We start from the raw sequence: 23973 nt of genomic DNA on the forward strand, positions 1-23973 counted from the left end.
CTTGGCTTGCATTGGACTCGAGTCCAAAGTTCATGGGCACTCAGGCTTGGAACCACTTCAGCTAGTACCATAGTTTAAAAATCTGAAAACTCGACTCAATGTCTAGATGGGTCTGATCGGCTTGAAGACTCTGCAGAACAGACTCGGATTGACTAGATAGTAAATAATTAAACTAAAACCATTAGGCCCTGTTTGGTAGTCACTTAAAAATGAGCTCATCTCATTTTTTATAATAGTTATTATGCAATAGAGATTACATTTTAATTAAGGGTTATTAAGATTATTTTTAATCCTTAACAAAATATCTAATACATACTGTTAACAAAAATGAGATGAACTCATTTTTAAGTGGCTATCAAATAGGGCATTAGGAATAAGCACATAAAATAGTTATGCTCTGTAAAAATATTACAAACTAAAGATGCAGGCATGCAGATAAAAGAGACAATATCAGTGTCTTCATCTCTAGGATAATCCTCGAATCAACAGGGGAGAAAAATCTTTACAATGAGTAACAAACTTGGGTTGGATGGAAAAGTGAATGAATTACTCACAAGTACCTGATGGCCTTATATGACCAAAATAGGCAATAGACTCAAGGCAAACTAGGACTCTTTCTCGAAATAGTAAAAATTACTAAAATATAGTAAAAGCCTAGAAGGAGGTCTAATTCCTACCCAAACTCGTAAATAACTCTTAGATGGCGTAAACAAAGACTACAACCAGACTTGTAAAACCTTTAAAATAGAGAAAACAGAACTTACTAGAAGTAAGTTTTGACTTCAAACTCAAATTTGACTCCTGAAATGATTGAATTTTACGAAGTCATTAGGGGGTCAATGAACTCTGGTGATTAGCCAAGACAGAACTTGTCGATGGCTCTCCAATGACATATTATATGTGCAAAACGGGTAATAGGCTGTTTTTACTCTAGATTGAACTTCCCAACCTGATTTCTTTCAATCCTAGCTGTCCATGAAATCTTCCGCCACTTGTTCTACATCAAAATGCCAAAGAATAGGCATATTGGCAGTATGTCCTGTGCTAGTCAAAGACTTCTTCCATCAAAGTGACAGGTTTGATACCGTCCCCTTTTCAAATTTTTTCAACAAAATACCAGCTGACCAAGTCGACTCACTGAGTCTTTCTGATCAAAGACTGGGTCAGTCCCAAGAGCAAGTTTCCAAGTGACTTGGCTGAAATCTGAGCCAAGTTGACTCAACTCATCTTAGTTCCAAGTCGAGTCAGTGAGTTTTAGAACCGTGCCCAGGGTAGCCCAGATGCACCCTATCCAAGTGACAAATATTCTTTGCAAAATATTTTCCAAGATGGGATATAGAGATTTTGGCAAATACTCAGTAGTAGGCTAGTTGCCTAAGGACAGGAATCTGTCATTTCATTTCCTTTTATCTTCAAAACTCTGTTATTTCAGGATTCCTGTATTTCAGGTACCAAATGCACCTGAAATCACAAACTACAATCAAACAAGAAACAGATCTCTACCATTTATTCAAGAGCAAGACAAAAAAAAAAGACAAAAAAAAAAAAAAAAGGAAAGACTTGAAGGCAGAACCAAATAACTAATTTCCATCTACGGGAGTTTCAAGCAACCTCACCGTACGTGGAAGCATAAACTCGGCAAATATCGGATAATGCGAAGATGGATACATGTCATCGATGTGATCGTTCACCACTTCGCAGGAGACGGGGATCAAGGAGCGGCCGCGGAATAGAATCCAATCGATGTGCAAGTCCTGAGTCTGGCGGTCCCAGCATAGGCACAGAGCTCGGAATATCAGTTTCAGGAACTCGAGAACTCCCTGTTGGTCACCTGCAAACAGCCGCCTGACAGTTTAAAGTAGTCTGCTGCAGTGTCATGGGGGCACGTTGATTATGAGGTCGAAATGGGATACCTACCTTTGAATCCATGATATGTGCGGATAAGTGAGACATTTTTCCTCACCCGTGCATTGGGCCATGCATCTCTCATGTCCCCTACGACGCCATGCTCTCTGTTGTCAGAATGTGAGAACCAGCAGCAATCACATCAGTAGCCCGTGTAATAATATCTAGATATGGAGGAGTTACAGATTCGTAGATATGGAGGAGTTACAGATTCGTGGAGTAGACTCTGACACATGCTCGCCATACCTTGCTGAATTGTGGCAACCGCATGATGGAGCATTTTAGATGGAGCATAGCCTGAAAATCAAACGGATCGGACGACCCTGCCCTTCTCTCAGCGCTCATCAAATGGACCATTACAGGGAAAATGGGTGGTGGCTGACATTCAACAGATGAATCAGATAGTTAAGATCATCCAATCAGTGGGCTATGCTCAATCCAAATGAAACCTATTCATGCTGCCACAGTTTTGAATGCCACAATCTCACATTGGTGTCTAGCCTTTAATTGTAGGACCACAGAACTAAGGCTATGAAAGATATACACCAGTCTTCAGTTTGTATGATTGGGGCCCACATTCCACTGACCCAAACCATAGGTCTGATGTGAACCACAGGGATGGACAGATTGCCAAGAATCTCCCAGTCTAAAAGATCTTTTGGTTGCTGACAATCTCTGGGCTTTTCAGTAGAATGTGGACAGTTGTTGCAAGCATCTTCCTAACCATTTACTCTTTCAGGCCACAAATTGGAAGGATAGGATGGTCCGATCAAGAAGACCTTCAGGGTATGGTCCATCCATGGCCCCATCCATGGACCCACTGGTACAAATTGAAAACTGTATGTTGTGCTGGTGCATGCTCAGGCCTAGGATTATATAATTACTCAAGACCACATACACGACTGACTTTTTACAGTACAGTGATACTTGTTTCATGCAAATGTCACGTGGTTGAAGTTTCCATAATTCATCCGGGTCACATGGAACAATAGTTGCACTTGCACGAAGCATGAAACGAAATGGCAACAGATTCAGGTACGGGAGCAGGGAAGCATCAGTTTCAAAATGTAAACAAGTATAAATAGTTAAGAAGTGGGAGCAGGAGCCAGAGTCCGAAGTGAAATTGTGGGAGTGGATTATGCAACTAGGGATCAAGCTCATTACATGTAAATTGCAACCTTGTACTTGAGTATGGTGCAATTAAAGGCATTCAGCGCACCTACCCCTATAGTGCCCGAAATGCCTAGGCACACGCATGCTTGGAGATTCCAGACACAGTCTTTGACTTCATATAATAAATATTATTATTTAGTTATTTATAGATATTACTTTATTTTTTAAAAAAATAATCAAAGTCAATACCATTCAATTCCTCTTAGCCCAAAATCTGGTATTCCCAATTTTCCCAAATTCCCCAACTAAATTTCCAATTCCCCAAATCTTAACCCTAAATTTCCCATTTTTTTTCCCAAAATTACAATCTAAAACCACGATTTTGCTAGAATCCCTAAAATTTCCAAATGCTATAACCCAATTTTCCAAATCCTCTAATCATTGGCTGGTGGACGGATGGTGGACGGATGGTGGACGGATGCATGGATCCAGTTGGTTGACTCCTATGGAGGTCAATCATCAAGGCAGGCTGCCATTATGATGCATTTTGCTAGAAATGAACAACAGAATTTCCAGAGGGAAATCAAGGTCTGAGCATGCCATATCACAAAATCTATTGCATAGTACAGTTGAATGGTGAAAGCTTAACAAGATATTGAGAGGGATCCTGTCCGATTTACTAAGATCCAAATGGGAAAAATGGATTAGATATGGCTAGAATCCAGGGTCTATAAAAGAAATTTGGTGTTGTCCTCGAGACGGGCATTTCAAACTCAACTTCAATGGCAGCTCAAGGGGAACCCAGGCCCAAGTGAACTCGGTGATTAATCAGGAAAAGTGAGGAAAAATACTGGTGCAATGTGCAGTTCAATGGGAACCTAAACCCAACTAGAGTCGGTGATTAATCAGGAACAGTAAGGAGAAATACTGGTGCAATGCTAATTGGGAGTCAGGACATCAAATTACGCCGAGACTGCTGCCCTTCTCCAAGGGATTAGACCAAGGTTATGAAAATCAGAATCAGCTCCCATGTCAACCAGACTGCTGACCATATCAGCCTCTTTTTTTTTCTTTTGCTGAAAAAATAATAATAATAATAATAATGGGTGGATCCAGAATATATTTTTCTTGCTTTGGACGTCTATTTGATAGTATAATGGGTCATTCTTTGGTAAGAATGTTGTCTATCAGCTTGACCTACTGAAACCGAATAGGGCCTAATCAAACACAAATCAAGTGGGAGTTCATGAATTAGGAAACATTACATTGAAATACAACAAAAAAAGAAGAAGAGCGACGGGGGGGGGGGGGGGGGGAGGGTTTTTCCATTTTTTTCCCAAATGGTACATTCCGCTTTGATTTGTTGAATGCCATTCGAATCCGTGTTTTGATCCTCAAATTAGGCCTAGCTCTAGTCAAAAAATGAGTTTCTAAGCTTCCTCTATGGTTCAAATGGCCTGAGTGAAAAAATAAGAGAACTTGAAATGGGGCCCTTATGGCTGTTGTATATTGGCCAATACAGATACAGCCCTTTTTCCTTGTAATGGACCAGTTCAACCCTGTATCGCATAGCGGGGTGGCCAATACAGTTGCAATCCGGCCACATCGTAACCAATATTCAAAACCATGGATTAGACTGGTTGTACATCGTAATTTCAACCCAATCTGCATTGAAGGGGACTTCAGCAATGCAATTGGTTGGATAAAATCAGGTTGTTCCTGGGGCATCACAAATCTTATCATGGAAAACAGACCTTTGCTCATCCATCATCACATTGTTTTCGCATGTGCAACATGCAGCATATGTGGAGGCTAACAGGCTAGATTGAGGGGGCATCCATGGAACATATCCAGAGTGCAATTTGGTGATAGGAAATGTTCATTCATGTTCTTCTGTTTTATTGTTTTTATGATGTGTTCGAGGGGTCCTTTGTCGCAGCTCCAAGTCAATTTGGAGTCTGTGTAGTGTAGCTGCTCGTCTTTGTATTCCTCTTTTGTTTTTTCTTTTAATGAAATCTATAGCCATTCGTTATTTTTAAATTAAAATAAGTACCACTAAATATGTCACAATTTCAAAGACAGTCACTTGATGAAGACAACGAAAACGACACACAGGTTCGTATTACTGACTTTTCAAATGAGAAAGAGAAAGTAAGAAAAGACAAGAAGAAGTGTTTAGAGAAAGGGGACTTCAATCATCCAAGATTTAAGACCTAGGGAGAAAGTAAGAAAAGAGAAGAAGAGAAGAAGTGTTTAAGAGAAAGGGGACCTCAATCATCCAAGATTAAAGACCTAGCCTTTTTACATTGTTCTTAAAGAAGGCTGAAAATGGTGGTCTTCATATGGGCTGTTAAGTTTAGAGAATGGGCAGTGCTAGACGCAAAGGGCTCTACAGGAGGCACGGTGGTTATTTGGGGCTCCATAGGAGCAAAGAGGTTTGGTGGGCAGGAGAATTCTCGATGTTGACACTTCTAAGGGACATGGTGTTGGGTTTCAAATGGGCATTCACTTCAGTGTATGGACCGAACAAAGATCAACAGAGATTGGCCTTCTAAGTGTAGCTGGATCAAGTTCATGCAAGATGGCAAGTGCCATGCCATGTGGGTGGAGAATTCATCGTTATCCTATTCTCCTATGAAAAACTCAATGGATCCAAAATAAAAAGAAGTATGAGAGACTAATCGGATTGGGTAGAGAGGAACGAAATGGTGGATGTTCCTATGGGGGACATGAAATTCACATGGTTGAATGGTCAAGAAAGACCGGCAATGTCCGGATTAGACCGCTTCTTGATTTTGGCTGATGGGGTTGATGTTTTCCCATTGCTTGAATAATGGGGCCTGCCGTGGCCAATCTCCGACAAAATGCCCTATCTTACTTTCAAGAGGACAATTGAGACCTGAGACCTTTTTCGCTTCAAGCTTGTGTAGCTTGAGGCTGAGGGGTTTGCACAACGGGTGAAGGAGTGGTCCAGATCATTTCAAGTGGAGGGTCGGGCAGTGCATACATTTTTGGTAAAGTCGTGGCTTCTAAAGGATAAAATTAGGCAATGGCGAAAAGATTTCTTTGGTCAAAGAGGAGAAGAACATGGTGTGCCGTAAAGGCCATCACGTAAAGGTAACGGTGGCAACCGTTACACGTTACGAGGTCGTAACGGCCGTAACAGCCATTATGGAAAAAATGACCCGTAATTGCCGTTAGCGAAACGTTATGTCCCCTATAAAGGCCATAATAGCCCCGTAATGGTCTATTACGGGACAAACACATGTTTTTCATACTTTTTAATCAACACTACGGGGCAGATACAGGTTTTTCGAGAGTTTTTCAATAAATAATTTTTAAAAAAAGAGAGAGAAGGTAACGGCCGTTACGGGGCCGTAACAGCCGTTATGCCCCGTATCGTAGAGGTAACGGTGGTGGCCGTTACAGCCACCATTACCATTACAGAACACCTTGGAGAAGAAAGACAATATTCTTAAGCTAATAGACATCTAGGTGGAAGGGGATTCATTGTTGGGGAGGATAGGGATCAGCGGTCTACGCTCATTCTTGATTATAAAAAACAACTAAATGAGGAGGAGATCAAGTGGACGCAATGTTCAAGGGCTGTGTGGCTCAAGGGACAGAAGCACAAAGTTTTTTCCATGGTATTGCTAATGGTAGGACAAGATCCAATAACATCCATAGTGTATTGGTTGACGAGGTGACATTGCAAAAACAGATCAATTGTGCAGTGCAATTGTCAAGTTCTACTCAGCTCCTAATGGAGAAGAGATAGAAATGGCCAAAGTTAGACAACTTACTGTTTGCTCATATTTCAGAATTGCAAGCAGAAGAGTTAAAAAGACCGACAAAAGAAAAAGAAGTTAAGGAGGCAATGAATTCTAGGGAGGGATAAGGCTCCAGGCTTGGATGGGTACCATTTGGCCTGCTTCAAAGTATTTTGGGAGAAGGAGGATTTAATGGCATTCACTCAGGAATTTGGTGAGCGATGAAGGTTATCTGCAAAATTGGTTTCATTGCTCTAGTTCTGAAAAAAGAAGCAACAAAAAAGTTTGAAGGATTTTAGACTGATCAGTTTGATTGGAAGCCCATAAAAAATCCTAGCTAAAGTCTCCGCATCCAGATTCCGAAGAATGCTGTGGTCCGTCAAAAGTTTTGTATTTGGCAAGAAAATTTTCATGTATTGATTCCTAATATAGGAGAGGCACTGGGGGGATATTGCGTAAACTAGACTTGGAGAAAAGCTTACAATCATGTTGCTTAGAACTTTCTCAAACATGCTAGCTCAATTGGGCAGTGGCAAGAAGTGGAGAAAATGGGTAAAGGAAGTGTTAGCTTTGCTAGGTTCTCAATCCTAGTGAATGTTTAGGCCAAAGGTTTCTTCACGACATCAAGGGGTCTGAGATAGTGAGATATGCTATCTCCCTTTTTGTTTCTGGTGGTAATGAAGGCACTAAATAGGATGTTGGAAAGGGGTGTCGAAGTGAGAATCAAAAAAGAGTTTTGAATGGAAGGTTGCCACACATTAGATATATTGCCTCCAATTTGTTGAAGATACGCTTTTATTTTACGGCTCAAATATTGAGGTAGACAATCAAAGGAAAATCGTCAAGTACTTTGAGGTGGTTTCAAGGTTGAAAATTAACATTCACAAGAGTGAGATATTGGGCGTCAAGAAAATAGATAAAGAGGTACGGGTCTTGGTAGATATCTTTGGCTGCAAAGTAAGTAGTCTTTCACCTCGTATCTCGACGTTCTCCTTTGCATTGGTAAACCTATGGAGCACTTGTGGGACAAGCTAATAGAAAGAATTCAAAGGAAATTATCTAGTTGGAAGAGTCGGCATCTGTTCTTAGAAGGCAGGTTAATGCTAATCAAGGCAACTATGTTCAATATGCCGGTCTATTTTGTGTCATTATTTTATTACCATCTTCATTGGTGACCAAGTTTTGGAAAGGTTTAGGTGTGACTTCCTTTAGCAAGAGCAAAAAGCAAGCACAAATTTCACTTGTTGCAATGGAAGGAGGTTTGCAAACTGATTTCGGAAGGTAGAGCAGAGATAAGGGAGCTAAGGTCAATGAGCCTACCCTGTTGGTGTTGTGTGCGCCCTTTCAAGCCAATTTGACTCTTATTGTTTCAATAATTGAAACTTGGTCATTAATGACCCCTTTTGGTGAATGGAATAGGTTTTTTTAAAGGGTGTGAATGAAATAGGGTTATTAGTGACCCACATTTTATATGCTTTACTATTACTTTTGATTGGAAACTTAGACAAATTAATGAGTTATAAGGATTTCTCTTCAAATTCCTTTTTGCCTTGGGAAAAGAATGCAATGAACATAACGACGCAGATAGCCTAGTGCAGAGTTGATGTTCCATATTCTCAACGAAATTCTCCATGATTGTCTTAGCGAGGGAAAGGCAACCTCTGATCAGTTTTACGATCATCTTGTGTACGAACCGATGATGAGTAGGGATTCATTTATCTCCACCATCAGGCATTTAGTTGTCATCGCCCTTCACACATGGGATGAGTACAAGTATTTATTTGTTCATCAAGATCTAGTTCTAGACTTGATTAGATATTTGTATTGGAATGGATCATGTCAAGTCTCCTAACCAAGAATACCCATCATGTTTGGATTGGATCAGGTTGATTGTGCACAGGCTTAAACTTGTCCTTAGAACTGAGATAACAAAAGGACTTCATTGATCTTGATATGGGGCTTTGATACACCTTCTAATGCTACATTAGTGGCTGACACACATGTGAGATTGGGTTCTCGTGATAAGATTCAAGTGAGGCTTCATGTATTTCAGAAGGGAATCCACTTGTCGCCCAGGACTAAGTATAGTGGCTAGCTAGATCTTGCCCCTTGGATGGGCCATCAAGCTTCAAATGATTGTCCAGCACCTTCATATTCTTTTAAAAGGTTTTTAGATCAATTTTAACTGTTAGATCATTTGTTCTAACTATAGATTTATTTTTATCAAGCCTTATTGAAATCCAATAGTCATATCTTTTAATATCTAATTTAGAGCATTGCACTAGGTTTTTTAAAGGCCTGGATTGGATGTCACAAAAAAGTGAAAGGACATAGGTCTATTTTGGTGTGTGAGAAAGGCAACATGACGGAATTGTGTTGTAGGACAATTACCAAAGTCCATAGGGTGGCGAAGTACCACAATATATGCTCCACTAAACCCTAAGCAGAAATCGGATTGCGTACTGAGTTACTCAGTACGCTCTTATCGTACTGAGTAAACTAAGTTGGGCCCACCGTGAATGTATGTGGTCTATCCACGCCGTCCATCTGTTTTTACACCTCATTTAGGGGGTTGGGCCCAAATTTGAAGCATATAAAAGGCTCAAGTGTATCATACCACAAGAAACAGTGGGAATAATGATTTCCACCGTTGAAACCCTGCTAGGCCCCACAGTGATGTTTATTTGTCATCTAACCTGTTCATAAGATCATACCGACATGGATGAAGGGAAAATAAAAATATAAGCTTGATCCAAAACTTCTGTGGCCCCCAAGAATTTTTCAATGGTAGACTTTCAATTCACACTGTTTCCCACGATGTGGTTCATTTGAGATCTAGATATGCTTCATTTTTGGGCTTAAGCCCTAAAATTATCTTATAAAATGGATGGAAGGAGTGGATAAAATATATAAATCACGGTGGACCCCACAGAGTTTACTCAGTACGCTTAGCGTAGTGAGTTATTCAATACACAATCCGCTTCCCCCTAAGCACCTCCTTGGTCCTTATAGAAAGGCCCTATGCATCCCCCTTTCCCCTCCCTAGTGACATACACATGTAGAGAGAGAGAGAGAGGGAGGGAGAGAGAGAGAGAGAGAGAGAGAGAGAGAGAGAGTGGAGGAGGAGAGTTTTCTCCTATCATTTCATCACTTCCATTGATGGCCCATTAGATCAACGACCTGTCTTCGCTAACCAATCTCTACAGCCCTACAATGAAGAGAATCAACGGGTTTCAAGCATTCGGGATAGATCTAGGAGAGACCTCAATTCAGAAAGGAACAACATCAATTATTCTCTTTTCAGACTTTGTAGCATTAAGGTATGATCTGAACCATCTATTTTAGGCTTTAGAAATTTAATTTATCTAGATGGGAATTAATCCCAAAAATCTAAAAACCAAATACCTATCTTTCAAAAATCCCAACATAGCCCTCTTAGGTAAATGGTTGTGGTTCGGGATGGAAGACACTAACTTATGGAAAGAAGTAATCGCAATAAAATATGGAATCGGGAACGAAAGGTGGTTCACTAAGGACTCATCTCTTTGCAAAGCTTCATCAGCATGGAAGGTGATTATGAGGGTCAGTGATAGATTCAAATACGGGGTCAGATTTCTCTTGGTTGATGGTTCTCTTATCCGATTTTGGGAGGACGCTTGGTGTGGTAAAAGACCACTCAAATTTATTTTCACTTCATTGGTCAAGTTAGGAAGGATCCGGGTATCTCCACAATTTGGAACCCTATCTATAGAAGGAATCTCCCAGATAAAGAGAGAGGACACAATCAGCTTGTTACCATTTTTACAGCATAGCAGCTTCTACCAATCTGATAAGGATGGGTGGATTTGGAAATGAAAGAAACCTGGAAAATTCTCAGTCTTCTCTACAAGGCTATCTGATCCCAGGGGAGTAGTAAGATAGAAGCTACTACAAAATTTATTTGGTCCTATGATGGCCTCCGAAGGTAGCGGCATTTGCTTGGCTTGTGGGCAGAAGCAAGGTCCTCACAGTGGATAACCTTTAAAAGACGCAGATGATCCCCAACGTGTGTTATGTGCCTATAAGATGCAAAGACCGTTGACCATCTCTTTTGCATTGCGTAACTCCCCAAGGATGTCTAGGAATAGAGTTATTGTTACTAGATTCACTGGGTGGCTCCTAAGGAAATAATCAAGATGTCCCTTGCTTGGAATAATGGTAGTGTGGGCCATAAGGGAAATTGTGGAGGTTTGCTCTTCTTGGCGGTCTCTAGGCCATCTGGGCAAAAAGGATAGATATTTTCATAATCGATGCAAGCAACCAGAGGTGGTTTTCAGTAGGGCTAAAATGGATATTGTATCGTGGGGAACTCCACACGGAAACATACTAGGCAAGGGTGAAGGGGCACTCACAACTCACACCATAAGTGGCCCCTCGTGGGAGAATATATTATGGAGGCATATTTACTGCTCCCAGGATTCGAAAACAAGACGTTCCGCTCTAATACCATATCAAACAACCAGTTGCTCTAAAAGCTCGAACTGTTAGAGGATGGCATATCAATGTATATCAAGGGACTTTAAAAGAGAATACCCATTTCAGCACTCCCCCTCAAGCTAGTGCATAGGTATCTATCATGCCCGGAGTGCCTAGAATTTTCTTGAATTTTGTTTTGTCCAACCGCTTAAGTATCAGCAAGTTGGTTTTTAGATGAAACATGAGAAGTATTGATTATCTCGGATATCACCTTTTCCTGATAAAATAACAATCTACTTCTATGTGCTTAGATCTCTCAGGATTTTTACATATAAATAAAATTAAAATAAGTGATTTTGCCCTGCAAAAAAGAATACATGATTTTGTTATTTTAAGAATTTGTACAGACACTTTGACGATCTACCTTTTAGAAGCTACTGACCATTTGGAAATGATACACATGTTTGTCTCTAGGTTACATAGAAATAAATCAAGGTCTTTAGAGTGGGCCATCTCAATCCCCCCATTTTTTCCTCGTTAGTAAAATTCTACTTGTAGATAAAATGCTTAGTGACAGAACAAGCCATCATAACAATTTAGTAGATGTAGGTATCAGTGTCCCAGTTCACATTCTAAGCTACAACAATACAATCACATGTCATTTTCCAGGGAATGATCACATGGAGTTGAGCTGTGTGGGCCCACTGTGATGTGGGTATGGCATTCACTCCATCCATCAAGTGCACCATCCAATGTTTTCCCCCGAACCCAAAAATCAAGCCAATCCAAAACTTAAGTGGGCCACACCACAGGGAATAGTTCGGAGGGACGTGCACCATAGAAAACATACGGTTTGCGTGTGGGGCTTACTGTGGAATCATTCTCCTTTATTTCCAAATTTCCAATAGAACCAAAAGGGAGCTAGGGTGTATACAACTTGCAAACCGTAGAGATAGGAACCAGCATGAAATTCATAGAATATATTCTGGCCATTGTCAACTAGCAGAAACATGGCAATCAGTGAATTAGCTGGGGAATCAGCACCTAGTTTGAATTTGAAAGTTGTATGTACCCTAAGTATAACTACTCAGTACGGATTAACCAATACCTTGATCTGCCAAGTAGAAACCGCCCTGTCATTGATTCCTTCTGTGTGTTGAATCCTCCACAATATACAACCGGCAAGCTTGGAGGCAAGGATGCTATGTGCTGCCATGTGAGCAAAGCACTGCGTCTACGAGCCCGAGGACTGAACTCATCCATGTTCGTATTTACAATCTGGAAAGTGAAGCCTGGAGGCCCAACTCTCTTGAGTTGAAATGTGTGGAAATGATGTCAAAGAAGCAAATCATATACCACATCCAACATAACAAAGATGAGAAGATCGGACCGGACAATTTATTCAGGTAAGGGAATTATATGGTCCTTTGCCCAAGGATATGCATGGTATCCTTGGGCCCCAAGTTCCATCTGGTAGAAGTAGGGCCAACAGGTTGGCGATTGAGGCCACTAATATGATGAGCCTACCAAGGATATACCATGACCCAAAATATCCAGGGAAGATACCGTCAATCCACGCTTGATCCTTCTTTTTGTGAATTATAGATAATCCATGGTGGGGAAGAACAAGGATCAAAAGGTTGGGATCCTCCAATCCAGAAGATTTGGGCATGTTCTTTCCATGGTAGGCCCCATCAGCTCAACAATCTGTCTGCACAAAATGTGGACCCCACCTATGGGAAATGAGGGTCCAAGGATGCTATGCATTTCTTCAGGCCACGAATTAGATGATTCCTTTTAGGTAAATAACACCAAAGGATATTGCCCACGTTGCAATGCACGGAACCACAGATCCCCAGGAAATGCTTCCCGGAACAGAGGGCGACTCTGACAGCCAAAAGGTTCCACCTTCTAGAAGCTCCACCTTCATTTAGTCCAAGTACGTCTTAGAAAAGGCAAAAACTATCAATAATGTCTCATTAAGACTTCAAGTCAAAAAAATGATGTCCAAATCGAAGTTCATTTGACTAAATCAGAATCCATCCAACAATCCCAAATTTAGAGAAGAGAATGGCATGATACCTTCTCCTTGTCGTAGAAGATTGTGCAATGTTCATCTGAAGTATCTTGGGATCCTTTCCTTGAAACCCCAAATTGTCCATAACCTTGAGAATGTAGGAGAAACAACTTTCATGGTTAGTTGGCTTTCCAATTTTAAGATGAAACCTTGTCCCATATGCGATATATAAAACAACAGTGAACCATATCATCCGGTTGAAAGTTACATGGTTAGATTAATAGCAAATTAAAGAAAACAACAACCAGGGAAAGATGTATATCAAGTAAATCTACAATGCCAAAATTCACACCAAGAAACAAAACATCAACTAAGAAAAACCAAATCGTGAAAACAAACAAGAAAAGAATGAGACTGTTCAATGAAAGTACCAGGGGGGGCGCACGCAAAGCACATGGAGAGGAGAGGAAAAAAAAAAAAGGAGAGACGGGAAAAGAACGCGGCTACACAAATCGAGAGAGGGCTACCCTAGTTTCAATGGTGGGCAACCCATCCCCACCATTTTCCAATTCTGTGACGCACTTGAGTTTTAGATCTCCCTCATTTTTGGACTGTTGTCCTGACATGATCCGGCTCAACAATGTATGGAGCAGATGTCACACAGTCATCACAATAGGCGCCACAGAGCCTTTGTTGCATGGGCTCCCTATTACTCCGCCGTCAATGCAAACTATAAGCAAAGTGAAGATTTAAGAGCGGGCTACTCGCATGAAAGAATTGGATGACAAAAATACCCCCAGAGACATACCATTTTCCTTTTTCCCTGTGATTAATTGCAGGATAAAACTGGCAAAACGTTACGGTGACTTCTACAGAAAAATATGGACTATTCCTTGCCAACCGGCTACATTTCTAAATGGTGAATTTTCCCTTCCCAGATCGCGTTATTACCATGAAGCAAAGATCTCAAAATTACCACATGAATCTTTGATTTCATGTACCCTTTGATTTACCAAAAGCAGAGGAGGAATTAGTAGCAGGTTGTCAAACCGAATATTCAAGTATCAAATCTGGTTTTAAGTTGAAACAACAAAGATGGCCTAGTAATTCCATCTATATTTATACAGTGGTGTAACCCACTTGCTTGTGTCTTTGTGAATTAGTTGATTGGACTACATTAAAAGGCTAGAATGATGAAGGAAAATTCCAAGTATTTCCAAATTCCAAACATCACTTAATAGATTACATGGCCTATGTTTTAGAAATATGGAAGATGTGGTAAAACCAGGTTTTCAAGTGAGAAGTTGAAGCGAAACTTTTCTCTATATGTTTTATGTTGATGGGCCATGATGGACAGTCATGATCATGAGTGTGGACCATCTTGTTGGGGGGTGATCATAAGATTATTAGAAGTGATCAATGAAGTAGTTCACATGTATCACTTATGGCCGTTATTGTTGGTTATGTTTAGCACTCATTTAGGTAGGGTCAAGGTGTCCCGTATCGGTATCGGTTGGCGTAACGGTGCCCTCCGAAACCGATACGGATACGGGGGCGTAACGGCGATACGGGGGCGTAACGGCCCGTAACGGCACAAATTATTTTTTTTTGCCAAAAAAATATGAAAAAATATGGATTAAATCCAGAATATTCTAAGCATTCCAAATATGCATTCATTTATAAATTGGAATATGTTTATGGTGGTATAACGGTCCACTCTTTGGTGAGAAGTTGTATCGGACTGTCTGATTAATTTTTTAACCAGGTAACTTGAATTTGACTACAAAATTCATATATTTAATTTTTTAAATATGTAATTTATATACTTAACATCTTGATATCATTTCTCCCAATAGTTCTTTAAAAAAATAAAATTAAATTTAGGTAGATGGCGTTGCCAATTTGGGGCTGACTTGGAGGACCAATTTATTCTTCAAATCAGCCTCAAATTCATGCCATTTATTGTCATTATCCCACTTATAAATTGGTGGTCATTTATTGGATAATGAATCATAATAAATAAATAAATAAAAATCAAAAGGCCCTATTTTTAAAAATAAAAGTTCACAAATTAACAATTAAAACTATTCAAATAATTTGATTTTGGCATTGTGAGTTAGCAATTGCAGTACATAATTTAATTGTCAAATTTCAAGTTAATATATGTCTCGTGTACAATTTTTTAAGGCTTGAATTAGGAGGGACTCGGATGTAAAGTGCAGCACACGTGTCAAAGTTTTTTGGGCCTCACCCGTGATGAATGTGTTATATCTACACCATCCATCCATTTTGCCAAATAATTTTAGGGCATGAGCCCAAAAATGAGGCACATCCAAAGGTCAGGTGGATTGCACCGTAAGAAACAATAATAATTAAACGTTCACCGTTAAAAATTTATTGGGGGCTAGAAAAGTTTTAGATCAAGCTAACATGTGTGTTTTCCCTTCATCCACGTCAATGTGACCCAATTAACATGTTAGATTGAAAATAAACATTACAGTGGACTTTAGGAAATTTTTAATGGTGAGCATTCTATAACCACTATTTCCTATGGTGTGGTCCACCTGAGATTTGGAAATTACTAATTTTTTGAATCCTGACTTAAAATGACGTGGCAAAATGGATGGACGATATGGATAAAATATATACATTATGGTGGGGCCCACTCGGGTCTGATCTGATTGGATGGAAAATAAACGTTACCGTGCGCCCTACAAATTATTTAATCGTGAAAATCATTATCTCTACTGCTATTTTTGGTGTGGTCTAGATGATCTCTGGATAGAATTCATTTTTTGGCTGGTGCTCTAAAATGATATCTGAAAATAGGTGAACGGTGTGGATGTAATAAACACATCACTGTGGAGCCCATATAACTTTGATCTCCTTTAAACCGTTCATACAACTCGGAGCTCGAGGAGTGTCAGCGCTCATCTTTGCGTGACACGTACCTACAACAGTCAGCTGCTGCAAATTAAAAAAAAAAAAAAAATGGAGAGAGAGGGAAACGAAAAGAACAAAAGAGGGAAAGAAAGAAAAGAAAAAAAGAGGGAAAGGGGGAAAGAAGAGATTGAGAGAGAGAGAAAGAGCGAGTGAGAGAGAGAAGAAGAAGAAGAAGAACAGGAAGCAGGCGCAGCTGCTCGAGAAGAAGAAGAAGAAGAAGAAGAAGAAGAAGAAAGAGAAGAAGAACAAGAAAAGAAAGGAAAAAAAGTGAAGGTTTTTTTTTTTGTTTTTTGTTTTTTTTTTTTTTTCAGGGCCTGTAACAGCCGTTACTAGTCTGTAACGGCCGTTATGGCCCGTAACGGCCGTTACGGTCACAGAATTCCATAACGGCCGTTTCGACCCCATATCGCGTAACGGGTCCCACCGTTACCATTACGTATCGGCCATTACGGCCGATACGTAACCGATTTGGGATACCTTGGGTAGGGTGTATATCAAGTGAAAAGGATATATGTGTAATTTTACATTTATTAGAGTTGCCCTAATATATTACTTTGTGGGGGTTTTGGTAGGGGCCAGGGGGGCAAGTGAACATCCTTTGTGCTCTTTCTCCTCTCCTTTTTCTCCTCTCATCTTCTCTTCTTTTCTCAATGAACCATTTATTTACAAGTGTGCTATGCAATGCAGCATCAAAGGCAAATTTGGCAAGTACCCATGGTGCTAACTATTATTTGTTTATCTATATTTTGATTTTTGCTATCTTCTTTTGAAGTTGAACTTCTTTGTATTCTATTTTATTACATGTCAGATACCAAGACAAGATGGCCATTGGAAATAAAAATAAATAAATAAATAAATAATCCCTCATATAGTTGTTAGAAGTTAGAACCATTGCTCTAACTGAAACAATTCACCACATATGAACCATCATACCCATATTGGAGGTGCAAAATAATGGCATTTGTAGGATGACTACCACATTCAACAAAATAACAACTTGCCAAGAAAGCATAGTCTCACTAACCAAGTGAAATCAAACTAGCAATACCACTAGAAAATGCAGTAGCTGGGGTCGCAACTCCCAACCAAGCATATTAATTTTTTTCTTTTTTTCTTTTGAAAGATAACAAAAGCTTTCATTAAAAAAGCGACAAGGTGGTGCCACAAACAAAACACAAACACAGCGAACCACACGCAAAAAAAAAAACAAAACAAAACAAAAAAAATGACAACTTTTCCGACCTTCGCTTAGCCCCAACCCACTCAAGAGGAACCAAACAAATCTAAAGACCCATTCAACACTTTTGCTTTCGTTGCAGAAGCATCTACACTCCTTTCTCCCCAAATCGACCATAAGCCGGCAAGAAGACAAAGCCTCCAAATGACTTGAGATTTTCTCCCTAGGGCCACCCCATGCCAAGCCGAAAAGAGATCTCCCGCCTCAAGAGGCATGGACCAATCCAAATTGAACCTAACAAGAATAGAACCCCAAACATGGCTAGCAAAAGGACAGTGGATGAATAGATGGTTAACTAACTTGGTGTTGGACTTGCACATAGAGCACGTGTTAGGAATAACCATAGAGCGCCTTTAGAGATTGTTGATCGTCGATACTCTTTTCTGCCCACTAGCCAACCAAAAGCCCCAATCTTAGGTGGGGAGCGCACCATAATGCCAAACGTGACTCGTCTTCCCCGATTTCTCCCCACCACTCAAAAGCGTAAAAAAGAAAGATCTAAACAAGAAACATTCTGATTTATCTCTGCACCACACCAAACTGTTGCTTTCACCTTCCGAAGGCCAGCATAGATGCAAACAACACAAGAGAATGGCGTACTCCTCAACCTCCTTGTCTCGAAGATACCGACGGCAAGGCGGAGCCTACATCACTGACCCGCCACAACGATCGTTGCACTTATCTGATATTTCTACAAAAATACAAGCAAGGGCTGAAAAGTCAGGCATCCCTAGTTGACACTTCAGACTGTTAATGTGACATGTGTCTAACAACAACAGGAAGGAGAAGGGGATTTATACAATTGAAGCTGCAATATTACATTTTTCAGCTGAAAAACAACTATAAATTCAGGCGCGCTAGTGCGTTTTACTTAGTAATAAGCTTAGAAGCCATGCTAAGAAAACATAAGCTAGCGCGCAATGGCTTTGCAAGCAACAGCTGGAGTAGTTTATCTGTATCTTGAAAGCCCTTTCAAGATGTAGTAGTTCATCTGTGCCTTGAAAGCCCACCCTAAAGATAGGATTTCCTATCTCTACTGCCTATCCGACAGTCCGATTGATAGTTATTCGTGGTGGAGTGCTTTGAATAGGATCCCGCATCTCATCCCAACAGTCAAACTCCTTCCTGACCGGACTCACCTGCTAGTCAAAGGTTTAGACCAATCGCAATTCATCACCATCTTGCCCACTTCCAATTGATGATTGGCTAACATATAAGTGTTGACCTAAGCCTCTGTGCTGGGACTCAACTCCCAAACCGTACATGAGAAGCCTCGTACGGCTCTTCCTAAGAACGTCGAAGCCCCCCTCTCTCAAAATTGGATTTCTTTATTTGTAGTGGCCAGCCTTTTTGAATTGTTGAGATCTTGATATCAAGATGTGATTCAATTCAGGGTGGTCCTCATTGTGAGATTCCATCCTCTTAAATAGATTACAGAATGTTATACATGGTATATGTTGACCCATAATTTTGGGTGATTACAATCTCTTATTTAAGGGATAATGAAGATAATGAAGGAAAATAATTCTATTCTTAAAATAGACAAGTATAGCATGATCGAATGAGATAATGAAGGAGAATAATTCCATTCCTAAAATAGACAACCTAAGTATAGTACATGATTAAATGAGATTCACGTTTTGAGATTGTGTTCCCTCGATTGACATTATCGACTATGACATTGCGATCTGGAGCAAGACTGTCAATCTTTGGGAACCTGATATAACGAGGCATGTCACCCCTCCAAACATCTTCCCAAAAGAGCCCGACACTATACACACCCCTCCAACCAAGCATAATATACATGTCTTTTTTTTTCCTTTTTAGTCAATAAGCATTGGTTAAATACTGGAATTAAAACCAAACAATCTGATTTCCGTGAGTTGAAACTTGAAAGTTATATAGATAACATTACATGGCGAATTTATCAATGAAAAATACATAGTAACAGTTTCTAAATCAAAACATTACCTGGTAAGCCTTGTTGAAGGAACTCCAATTGCGACTTCACACCTTGAGCATGAAAAGAGAAAAAACCAAATGTCAATTAGTAGGAAATCTAGATCAACCCATTCAATGAAACGCTACCTATCCCAAGAAAAAATGAAAGCCCATCACTCGGAAGTAAAAAATCAATAACACCCATATCAAGACTTATAAGATATCAAAACAAACCTATCACTCAAAAACATCAGTTGAAAAAGACACCCATCAGTCCACTAATTCTCTCGAAGTAAATAAAAATTTTAAAAAAATTTTAAAAAATTTTAAAATAAAATAAAATAAAAAAAGAACCAGAGAGAGAGAGAGAGCGCAACAAAAGCCAATTTACATCAAGCACATTCCCAAAACATCATAGTTAACAAAATATAGATCAACCATATAAAGAAGGGGAAAAAATCATCATGAAAGTCAAAAATAAGAAAAACCCATCTCCAAAACATCGAATTAACAAAACCAAGATCAAACATTCTCAAACAAAACCACAACCAAAGCCCAAAGCAAAAAAAAAAAAAAAAAAACACGAAAAAAACAAAAAAAAAACATCTCGAAAACATCAAATTAACGAAACCAAGATCAAATATTCTCAAGAAAAAACACCACAGAAGCCAAAAACATGAAGAAGAAAAAATATCTCCAAAAACATCAATTAAAGCACTGGGAATTTTCAAAATCAAAACATGATTTTGGGGGTTTACTTGTCGGAAATGTGGACTAACCTTCTTCAAAGTTGTCATGAAAAAGATACCCATTATATTTTGGAAAACAAAAACCCAAAAAGTTGTGAATCGAATAGCAGTTTTGATACTAAATACCCTCATCGGTGTTTTTTTACTAAAAAAAAAATACCTAAGTTCAAATCTCCACAAGGAACTTGAACACGAAATGCGACATGGTGCATGTGTGGTTGTGAGCTATAAGGCTACTTGGGCGCCTTTTGCACACTTGGCACTTTGCACATGTATCGTCATGAAGAACCTTCAACTTTTACCACTTACGTGGTTCAGGTAAGTGGTGTGACCAGGTTGACAGACCCAATGGTGTGGTGCCTCAGTGGGCAGTTGACTGAGTAGACCATTCCATGATGTGGTGAGGGTGGGTGGTGATTACATGAACAATTGGGTGACGTGGCAGTTCCATGGTGGCAGTTATGCGGACCATTTGGATTAGCGACATGGCAGGGTGACTTGACCATTTGATCAGCAGTCAAACCGGTTGGTTAAATAGAAAGGGTGCATTGAATCATCTTGTGCCTGTTCAGAACATGCAAAGAACCCATCCAAACAGACACCTAAATGGCTAAACCTCTATTTCTAGAGGGTTGGGGGATTTACAAATCCCAGCAATCAGTATCTCTACAAATTCCATTTTGAGAACTGTCGTTTTGCTCACATTTTCCAACACATCTTTTACATTGTTTACAGCTGTTATTCTATCACCACAGAAACAGATAAAAGTCAGTTTGTTTCTAATCTAACCTCATTCATTGCTGGGAGTGTTCCCGGTCAATTGACCACCAAAGCTTGCTGAAGATCAATGACAGAGATTGGGCTTCATTGTACCCTGGAGACGAATTGCCTGCAACCCAGATTACAGGCTCTGATTTTCTTTTCTCGAAGGTAGCACTGCCATGGATTGAACCTTGGATCACTCACACACTGCACTGTCTCTACCAGCTTATCTAACAAGCGGGAGACATGGGCTCGGATTTTCAACTGTAATGGCGGCAAATATATCGTCTTAACGAAACTTCACAATCAAGGTTTTAAATTAGTGTATTGGGTCTCATATACAGGCCGATACAGACCCGATACAGACCCGATACAACCATATTGTTCATGGGCGAAACTAGTACATACAGTGCATATCAGGAAATACATACCGGTTTCGGACTATACTTCAAAACCTTGTTCAAAATGAGACTTGAAGCCACTTCAAGCTTTCCACAGTTCATTCAAAACAGTCCGATATCCCAACATAAAGAATACCCAAATCAACCATTCTCAAGAACAAACACGACGACATCCAAAATCACCAAAAACCAATCTCCAAAACACCAATTAGCCCAGATCAATCATGCCGACTAAAAAAAAAGAAAAACACCACGAAATCCAAAAGCACTCAAAACCCACCTCCAAAACACCGATTGAAGAAGACCCAGATCATCGAAAAAGGAAAAGATGGTGAGAAAGATCTTCATACCTTGTTGGGTGCAGAGAATGATTGGAGAATAGCTGGTGATGACACTTATACACAAATCTCTCCGTCTCTCCCATGAATTTGGACTGTCATTTGACTGATCTTCGTGGAGATTGAAAGTCATTACAGTCATAGATACACTCATTTTCACAGAATCTCTCTGTTTTTTACATGATCCTCAATCACAAAAAAAACAAAATTAATAAATAAAAAAAGAAAGGGACTCGTCTTTTATAGCTCTTTCTCCTCTTCACGATCAGATCTACAGAGAGAGGAATTGCAGATTTGGGGAAGTTGGAAAAATGTCACAGAGAGAGAGAGAGAGAGAGAGAAATCGTGTCTGAGACTCTGAAGCCCGGCTTTCGGTGCTTGTAATAGAGAAGCTGAAGGTCGTGAAGACTGCCGTCCGACTTTTCTACTTTATGAGGAAAATGCACATGAGACTTTGGATTTTGAAACCTACACGCTCTCCCCACACGTGCCAATTTGATTGGTACGTGGAAGATCCGGGCAGTTCATCAAGTGGGCCCTGATGGAGTATTTGCGATGGCTTAAAAAACGGCTTTTGGGGGTCAATCTTCAGGACTTAGTTGTTTAGTAAAGAGGAGAGTCAAAAGAGACTTTTGACCAGCTTTCCACATACGATGTACACTTGTGGGCCATTCAATGTACATACAAGAAGGTCCCATCTGATGAACGGTCTGGATGTCGCATACGAGAATCCCATGCATGGATTTCGGGGCCCACATGATGGGGACGCAGATTGCAACACCACCCCCAGCGGTGGCGTGATGCGTTGGGCGCTGTGGGGCCTACCTGGGGTCGGATTAGGTGCAGCCCCGGCCTCACCGCATACGGTACAGCCCTGACCGTGGGGCCCAACTTGAGGTATTTTTTGTATATCCACGCCGTACATCCGTTTTTCCAGCTCATTTTAATACCTAATGCTAAAAATGAAACAGATTCAAATCTCTGGTGGGCCATACCATAAGAAGTAGACATGATTAACCACTAAGAAATTGTGAGCCAATAAAGTTTTGGACCGTGCTAATATTTGTTTTTTATTCCTCATCCCAGGTCTTCCTGAGCTTATCAAGAAGTTAGGTAGCAAATAAATGTTACGGTGGGCATTTTGGTGGGCGCTAGGAAGTTTTCAACGGTGCGTGTTAAATCACCATTGTTTCTTATAATGTGGGCTATTTGATATTTCCATCTGCTTCACCTTTTTTAGCTCATGCCCATGCTTGAGCTGGAAAAAACGGATGAACAGGGTGGATGTGCAAAATATATATCATGGTGGGACCCACAGTAAGGGACACACTCTTTTGGGTTAGACAAGGCCACACCTGATCCACTTAGGCCAAAAAATGAAGCAGATCTATTCTCAATCGAACGATAAGACAGGAACAATAAGGATAATGAGATGGACCGTTGAAACTTTCTTTAAGTCCCACTATAATATTCATTTTCCATCTAACATATTAATTAGGTCACAAACATCCAAATAAAACAAAAATATCAGCTTATCTGAAACTTTTGAGCTGGTGAAGTTCTTAATGTGCTTTCCAATCTCACTACGTTATATTTACTTCATTTTTTTAGGTTTACCACCAACAAGCAGGCTGGCAAAATGGACGGACAACATGGATATAAAACACATTTATAGTGGTGGGCCCCACAGCACCCAACACATCTCGGGCCATTGGTTCACCTAATCCTTGTCTCACATGATGGCCAGAATGACCTGACACCCTAGCAAACTACCTGTACAGATTTAGGACACTAATTCTGTTCAACAAAAACCACCATGGGGCCATCACAAAGTGTATGTGGTATGTGATCCATGTATCATTTGAGCCAAATCATGTTAGTATAAAATAAGGCTAATTCAAAACTCAAGTATGAAATTGAATGCAGAATAGTTTACCACGTTATTCGTAAGCTTGGTAGTGCTATAAAATGGTGATTATGTTATAGAACAAAGAGAGTTGAATAGGATTACTTAAAATTTTACCAATTAAAAATATAATCACCTACTTAAACTAATTTATCAATTTAAACTAAGAATACAATTAATACTTAGAGTACCAAGCCATGATTAATGGGTCTAATTATATAGACTACAAAATATATATTAGTTAGGCAACTAGTATATAAATAAGATAGTGATTTAGTGCGTAGGATAAACTAATTATTCAAGTTTTAACATTTATCTAATTATGCATACATAATTCATCAATTAGATACATAAGTATAATTAGAAATGTACTCATATGGCAATCTTAAACACAGGCATGTATGGTGGTTTTGTAGTATAGTTGAGAATTTTTAAA

General features: G+C 39.8%; 1 protein-coding gene across 1 annotated transcript; it reads right to left on the reverse strand.

Moving 5' to 3' along the window:
* Positions 1-1352: 1352 nt before the first annotated feature.
* LOC131256960 (uncharacterized) lies at positions 1353-22023 on the reverse strand. Its single transcript, XM_058258082.1, has 7 exons — positions 21644-22023; positions 19412-19453; positions 13326-13408; positions 13065-13167; positions 12352-12565; positions 1918-2012; positions 1353-1831 (listed from the first exon to the last, which is right to left on the reverse strand). Exons 1-7 carry the CDS (start codon positions 21783-21785, stop codon positions 1581-1583), a joined length of 930 nt encoding a protein of 309 aa, XP_058114065.1. The 5' UTR covers positions 21786-22023; the 3' UTR covers positions 1353-1580.
* Between the last annotated feature and the right edge of the window lie 1950 nt (positions 22024-23973).

The sequence above is a fragment of the Magnolia sinica genome, chromosome 9, assembly GCF_029962835.1.
Source record: "Magnolia sinica isolate HGM2019 chromosome 9, MsV1, whole genome shotgun sequence".
In the NCBI taxonomy this organism is placed as follows: Eukaryota; Viridiplantae; Streptophyta; class Magnoliopsida; order Magnoliales; family Magnoliaceae; genus Magnolia; species Magnolia sinica.